General features: G+C 60.6%; 1 protein-coding gene across 2 annotated transcripts; it reads left to right on the top strand.

Moving 5' to 3' along the window:
* The first annotated feature begins 214 nt into the window (after positions 1-214).
* Positions 215-2,281, top strand: GBX2 (gastrulation brain homeobox 2). 2 transcript variants are annotated; one of them, XM_021678954.1, is made up of 3 exons: positions 215-765; positions 1,079-1,087; positions 1,758-1,845. In XM_021678954.1, exons 1-3 carry the CDS (start codon positions 215-217, stop codon positions 1,843-1,845), a joined length of 648 nt encoding a protein of 215 aa, XP_021534629.1. The 2 variants fall into 2 exon arrangements, with proteins under 2 accessions (XP_021534629.1, XP_021534628.1); XM_021678953.1 differs by lacking the exon at positions 1,079-1,087 and having other exon boundaries at positions 215-737; positions 1,758-2,281.
* The last annotated feature ends 4,934 nt before the right edge of the window (positions 2,282-7,215 follow it).

Genomic DNA, 7,215 nt, shown 5'->3' with positions numbered 1-7,215 from the left:
TCCCGGCGCACGGCCTCACCCCGCGCACCGCCCACACGCGCTCCCGCCGGGCATGCAACCCGCCCAGGACTGAGGGTCGGCGGCGCCTGCTCTCAGGGTCCCGGCCGGCCCCTGCCCGGCGCACCCGGCTGTGCTCCCGGCGCCCGGCGGGCTTCCTGGCGGCGGCGCGGCGCGGGGACTTTTCGCCTCTCGCTGGCCTCTCCCGAGCGCGTCTATGAGCGCAGCGTTCCCGCCGTCGCTGATGATGATGCAGCGCCCGCTGGGGAGTAGTACCGCCTTCAGCATAGACTCGCTGATCGGCAGCCCGCCGCAGCCCAGCCCTGGCCATTTCGTCTACACCGGCTACCCCATGTTTATGCCCTACCGGCCGGTGGTGCTGCCGCCACCGCCGCCGCCGCCACCCGCGCTGCCCCAGGCCGCGCTGCAGCCCGCGCTGCCGCCCGCGCACCCTCACCACCAGATCCCCAGCCTGCCCACCGGCTTCTGCTCCAGCCTGGCGCAGGGCATGGCGCTCACCTCCACGCTCATGGCTACGCTGCCCGGAGGCTTCTCCGCGTCTCCCCAGCACCAGGAGGCGGCGGCCGCCCGCAAGTTCGCGCCGCAGCCGCTGCCGGGTGGCGGCAACTTCGACAAGGCGGAGGCGCTGCAAGCCGACACTGAGGACGGCAAAGGCTTCCTGGCCAAGGAGGGCTCGTTGCTTGCCTTCTCCGCGGCCGAGGCTGTGCAAGCGTCGCTCGGTGAGTCGGCGGCGCGCGCCACCCGGACGCGGGGGCGGGAGGGGGCGGGGGCGAGCCAGCTCCAGGTTCCCGCTGGGGCCGAGGGGGCGAGGCCGAGCCCCCTTCCGACCCCCGCCCCGGCTTCCCCCCTCCTGAGCAGCAGAAGGACGCGGCGGAGCTGTGCCGCGAGGCCTCCGGGGGGCATTTAGAGCCGAGCAACAAGCTAGGGGGTGGGGTGGCATTTAGCTCCCGGGGCCAGCTGCTGCGCGGGGCGGCTGATCTGTCTCGCGGCGAATTTGGATGAGTCTATCCCCCCTCCCGCGCGCCTTGACCTGGGATCCCGGATAGGTTTCAGCCCTTAGGGGTGGCGGGTTGGGCTGTGCGTCTCAGCAGTGCGTGTGCTCAGGGGGCGCCCAGACCTATTAAACCCCTTCACTAGGTTTGCCCGAGAGAAGCGGATTCCTGGGAGGTTGTGCGTCTGCGTGTGTGTTGGGGTGTCTGGTGGGAACTTCTCCTAAGGCTACAAAACTTCCCTTTTACCAACATTATCTTTCTCAAAAAAAAAAAAAAAAAAAAAAGACACGGTCTGGGATCTGTACCTCCCTGTGTCTCCACTTTGACTGCGATGTAAATTGAGGTTCACTAAATTTTCATTGGCGGGGCAAGATGGATCATGAATTTCCCCCTCCGTCCTCACCCAGCCCCCACCCTGGGGACAAAGAGGAGGCTCTCTTGGGCCTCACGCCTCCTGTTACTTATGCCTTAAGCTGCCGGAGGCTGGGAGGGTGCAGATGTGGCCTGGTGGCCCCTTGAGTGATGGTTCTGGGCAAAGGGCCGTCGTCTGTACTGTCTTCTTTCCTCCTTTGAGCTTTCTCACGCCCCCCCCCCCTTCTCTGCCCCTCAAAGGCCAGGAAATCACAATGTGTTAATGTCATAGAAAGACAATCTGCTAAGGGGGGAAAAGGCCCAAGTGAGGGTGGGAAGGGGAAAGGAAGGCCAGTGTGCGAAATGTAATAAAACGCCGTTTGGTTTTGCTTTCAGTCGGGGCTGTCAGAGGGCAAGGGAAAGACGAGTCAAAGGTGGAAGACGACCCGAAAGGCAAGGAGGAGAGTTTCTCACTGGAGAGTGATCTGGACTACAGCTCGGATGACAATCTGACTGGCCAGGCGGCTCACAAGGAGGAAGACCCCGGCCATGCGCTGGAGGAGACCCCGCCGAGCGGCGGGGCCGCGGGCAGCACCACGTCCACGGGCAAGAACCGGCGGCGGCGGACTGCCTTCACCAGTGAGCAGCTGCTCGAGCTGGAGAAGGAGTTCCACTGCAAAAAGTACCTCTCACTGACCGAGCGCTCGCAGATCGCCCACGCCCTCAAACTCAGCGAGGTGCAAGTGAAAATCTGGTTCCAGAACCGCCGGGCCAAGTGGAAACGCGTGAAGGCTGGCAATGCCAATTCCAAGACAGGGGAGCCCTCCAGGAACCCCAAGATCGTCGTCCCCATCCCCGTCCACGTCAGCAGGTTCGCTATCAGAAGTCAGCATCAGCAGCTGGAGCAGGCCCGACCCTGAGGGCCCAGGGAGAGCCAGGGCCTGGACCACCGTGGAGAAGCCATAGCTCTGGAGGGAACCACGGTGGCCTCTGCCATGTTTGAAGCAAAACTCAAAGTCACCCCCCCCCAACTTTGGACATCCCAAGCACATTGAGAGTATATTCATTAAAAAAGGCTTAAAAGACTGCTTTTGAAGGGGCTACAGCTACACCTGAAGACACACTAAATATTTATTATACTATCCTACTTTGTACATAGATATCTATATAAACTGGATCTCAGCTGCAGTATTTTGAAAGTTATAGGACCAAACTACCCAGTAATATTCTCCACTCACATTCCAGAAGAAAACAAAACCTCTGCTGTAATCCGCCACGCATAGCAGCCTCCTTTCCATACTTTTCCAAAGGTAAACATGACACTCAAGAACAAACCATGGGGTTTACGCTCATTTTTGTTTCTATCTTGGTTTGTGTTTTTTTTTTAGTTGACTGAAAAGCAGATGTTTTGGGGCAGCCTGGAAATTTGCTTTGCTTTGGTTCTGCCTGGCTTTCTTTCCTGGGGTTGCACATCCTATCTGAGCCATGTTTGAAGCACGTCTCCGTTGTGTTTAATTTATTTCAATGTAGCTTATTTTCTTATAACTTATGACATTTAAACAATCGCAGTCTTGTGAATAATAAAAAGGAGAGAGAGAGAAGGGGAAAAAAGGACCAATCTCTGGGTCGCATAAGTGTGTCCAGATTTGACTGTTTAGGGGTTACTACTAGGGTATGGCCAGGCGGCTGGTCTGGGGCCACTACTGGATAAAGGTCCGCTGACCTGGTCTCTGCAGGCTGGCTGGACACGAGCCACCCTGCACCTTACCAGGTTTTTAAGTGGAGAGCAAGAGCTCTACTTGGGTTATAAATTTAAGGAAGCCTAATTTTCATCTTAGAAAGCTGACATCTCCCCTTTTGCATGGTCTAATCAATACCTAGGAGGCTGGCAAACTTCGGCCAGAGGAGGAGGCGGGCGCCGGGAGGAGGGAAAGCGAGTGCGGGTATTGGCGGCTTTTCACAAACTCCTGATGTTCTAAACCGACCACTGCCAGGGAGGAAACGCGTTTTCTTAACCAACATCCCCGGTCGGAAAAGGAGCTGTGCTCGCTCCCCAAGCTGGGCCAAACGCCCATAAATCAGGCTCCGGGCCTTATCTTGCGACGGGAGCAGAAACCCACCCAACCGAGCTGGACTTGCCGGCCGCGCTCAGCTCGAAGGAAGAGGCGGGCAGCGAGCGCAGGCGGGCCGGGCACCTCCCTCTCCCGGCGGGGCCGGAGGGGCGGGCCCCGACCACCGCCCCACCCCAAGGGCTCTGGGGCAATCGGCCGCACAAAGAGGGTAGGGGAGAGGAACGCAGGCGGGGTGGCGGCCGGGTCCGCAGGGGTGCCCGAGAGCTGGGCAGCTCCCCGACGTGGCGGGGCGGCCCACCGGGCGCGGGAAGGGCCCCGGCCCCCCAAGTCCCACTGCCCTCACCCCCGGGCACCGCGCCCCGGAGCCCAGCCCAGAACGCCCGCTCCTTTCCCGACCCCGAAGCGCGGGGCCAGGCCCACTGGAGATTGTCGTGGACGGGGCCGGGGCGCTCCAGGGGCGTGGAGCGAGCAAGCGAGAGTGAGCGCGGCCCGCTAACCTGCAGCCTGAAGGGCGAAGAGAAAGAAGCCAGAGGCTTCGCCAACCTCGGCCTTCCGCGTGGGAAGCAGGTTCCGAAGCAGCCGCGCGCGGTGCCCACCACGGATCTCAGCCCTAGAAGGGGAGACACGTCGCCCTTGGTCAATACCGGTATTGACTTAATTTACATGGCTTACAGCCCGTCACCTCCCCGCGCCGGAGGGCCATGGGGCCTGAGGCCTCCGCCGGCACTTCACGCACAAGGTGAGGGACCGAGGCGACCGAGGCAGCGTTTCCCGCCGTGTTCCCGAGATTTCCAGGGGCGGAAAATGGCCCAAGACTTGGTTTTCGAGCACAATAAGACGGAGTGGCCAGTCCTCCGAAGGCCTCAGCTGGCTCTGCGGGGCGCGCAGAGCTTGGGGGCTCCTTGCGGTCCCTCCCCCCAGGGCCCTGGGGCCTGCAGTTGGGGGCTGCGCCGGGGCCTTTTGCTGCCCCGGCGCCGGGTCCGCGAGGCCCGGCCGCTCGCCGGGATCCCGCCAGTGGCCCGCCGGCGAGCGCACCCGGATCGCGCGTTGGCGTCCTGTGCTCGAGGCAGGTTTCCCCGGCCACACGCCGCTACCGCGCATTCCAGGCTAGTGGAGACGCTGCCCCCACCACGTCCCGTTCCCCCACCCCGAGCCAGCCGGTCCCGGGGCGGGATGGATAGGCGCCCCCGGCGGAACTGTGGCTGGTGGTGCGGAGTCCCTGCCGAAGGAGCGGCGGCCTCCCGGGCGGGGGCGCCCCCACTCGGCACTCTGGGCCTGCGGGAAGAACCCTGGGTATGGAGAGCCCGGTACCCGCGGCAGATCCTGGAGTGTCCCCACTTCCCGTACACCTTGACACCATAACAGGTGTAACTCCTACTCATCTTCTCCAGAAGCCCAAGGTAGGGATAGAAGGCACAGAGGGACCCAGAGCCTTGGCTACACGGACCCCACGGGAAAATGAAGCTCCCTAGAAACTGGGGGCCACCTTCAGGAATCCCCACCCCGCTGGGGGGGTGTGGGGGGACCAAGTTGCCCAGCCCTTCCGCCCTTTGAAAGCACAAGGAGAGGGCCAGGGCTCCCCCAGCCTGCAGACAGGATGCGGAGCCTCTCTGCGCTCTCGGGAAGCTGCCCCCCCTCCCCAACCCCTGAATGCCGGGGCGCCCCCGAGAGCCCGGTGCGGAGGCCGAGGCCCGAGAGACAGGCCGAGGGGAGGAAGATAAACAAGCAGCCCTTGATGGCCGCTGTCATCATGGCCGTCATCATGGCTTTCATTTGGCTGCCTAATGAGTCACATCACAGGCAGAGAGAAAAATTGTCAATCGCCTGGGCCCTAATGAATTTTTTTGCAAATTGTAATCAAGCCAGGCCGTCTCAGCTGGCTGATTAATGAGACCCACGAGGCTCGGCCAGCACCTCAGCTTTTTATTCCATCCCGTCCTCCCTGCACTAAATTAACAGCAACTTGTCTGAGCTTCAAATTAACTCCCAATGATTAATTCTGATGGGGGGGCCTGAAGAATAGCTTGTTCTAATAGGCTCTGGCCTGAGATGCTGTTGGAAATTAATACACTTCCCCTTTGGCTGCCGGCTTTAATCCAAGGTTGGGTTTTGACATCACTATATTTGTTGTTACAATAAATTCCACTTACATCTGCAGATCAAATAATTACGCTTGGGAGCTCCCGGCCCTGTGCCCCCAGCCATCCACTAGAGCCCCTCGGGGCTGCCGGCACCCCTTGTCCACCAACCTGGACAGGGGTATGTTGCAGGGCGGGTGAAGGAACAGCCACCCTACCAGGGACCCTCTGCCCTAGCTCCCCAGGGAGTTGGGTGACCCCCCCCCCCCACACACACACACACCACCACCCTTTGGAGAACCAAGGGTACTTTGAAAACACATCACTTCCTTGAGCAGAGCCCTCTTGAGATTGGTCTTGGGCCCCCAAGCAACCTCTCCCACCCTCTCTTCAGGGGCTGGGGATATCCTTGGGGCAGCCTGGGCCACCAGCGCTTGGATCCTCCCCCAACCCCAGTCCAAGGGGAATTTTTGAGATTTAGCACACGCTTCTACATCCAGCTTTTGCCTCCTAGTCTTCAGCCCCCTGGATTGTTCTTTCACAGAAGCTTTTCAGCTAACTGGGGTGGACTGGGATGGGGTGGGGCCCTCCAGGTCTGGTGTGCCTCCCAAGATCATCCTGAGCCTATGGCTGCCTGAGCCTCAGCAGTTCCCTCTCGGCCTATGGCTGGCCCGAGCACCTGCATTCCAAGACTGCGGTTTCTCTCGGGGTCAAAGCCCGCTTAGCCTAGCGTCTGTTTGTTTGAGCTTAATTGGCTTAACCATTTCAGTTGTGTTGGGCAAGCCTAGCAGAGGGTCCCTGTGGCGGCTCCCTCTGCCTGGGTCTGTCCCAAGTGGAGTTGTCCGCTGTCCCCCCCCTTGGCAGGGGCTTCTGGATGCACTGGAAGTCAGGAGGGTCACTCTGGTGAACCTCAGGATCTGGTCACCACCTTCCCTGATCCTGAGCCTTCCCAGATCTCATCTGCCATCTGCGGCCCCGGGTGGGGCAGGGGGGCCCTCCGGCCGCCCAGCAGTAGAGTCCACCTCAACTGGCTCTCCTCTGGCCTGCCTGCGGGATACTGGAGTGACCATGCAGCCAAGTGACCTGCCCTCGCCCAGCTGTGGCCTCCCTGGGAAGGAGGCTCCTGTATGCGTGCCCCTGTTTTCTGTCCCCGGAGACCCCAGGCCTCTGCTCCAGCGTGCACAGCCTGAGCAGGTGGCCTGCTTGGACCCTCTGCAGGGCACGGCTTCCTGGAAGACCCTGAGGCCAGGGCCTCTTTCTCCGGAAGCTTGGCATCCACCGGGGCTCTCGGGGAGCCAGGCTCTGGGGTCGAGGGGGAAGCTGCGGTCTGGGGTCTACAGGGAGCGGCCCTGGGCGAAGGGAGGAGGCATTAATCTTCATTTTGGGCCCTTATGGTGTAAACAGGAGAAATATGATCTTGGTAACCTAACATGAATGCAAATCACAGCGTCAGAGTAATAAAGCACCTGAAACCCCGACACACAAAAGCAACACCATATGTATGAAGACAACCTGCATAAATTATAAATTACATCATAAAAATTGATTGCCTATTTGAATAGTTCAGAAGTGAGAGACCTCAGCTGACTTCCGCCCTCCGTGGCTTTGGTTTGAGGTCAGGGAGCGCATGTCCCCCCGACTGGCCGCGGACCCGGTGACTGGGCCTAGAGTCTCCTGCGGGAGCTGCAGACCGGCCTGGTGGCG

This window comes from Neomonachus schauinslandi, chromosome 3, assembly GCF_002201575.2.
Source record: "Neomonachus schauinslandi chromosome 3, ASM220157v2, whole genome shotgun sequence".
Taxonomy (NCBI): Eukaryota; Metazoa; Chordata; class Mammalia; order Carnivora; family Phocidae; genus Neomonachus; species Neomonachus schauinslandi.
This window is presented reverse-complemented; position numbering and strand designations above follow the sequence as displayed.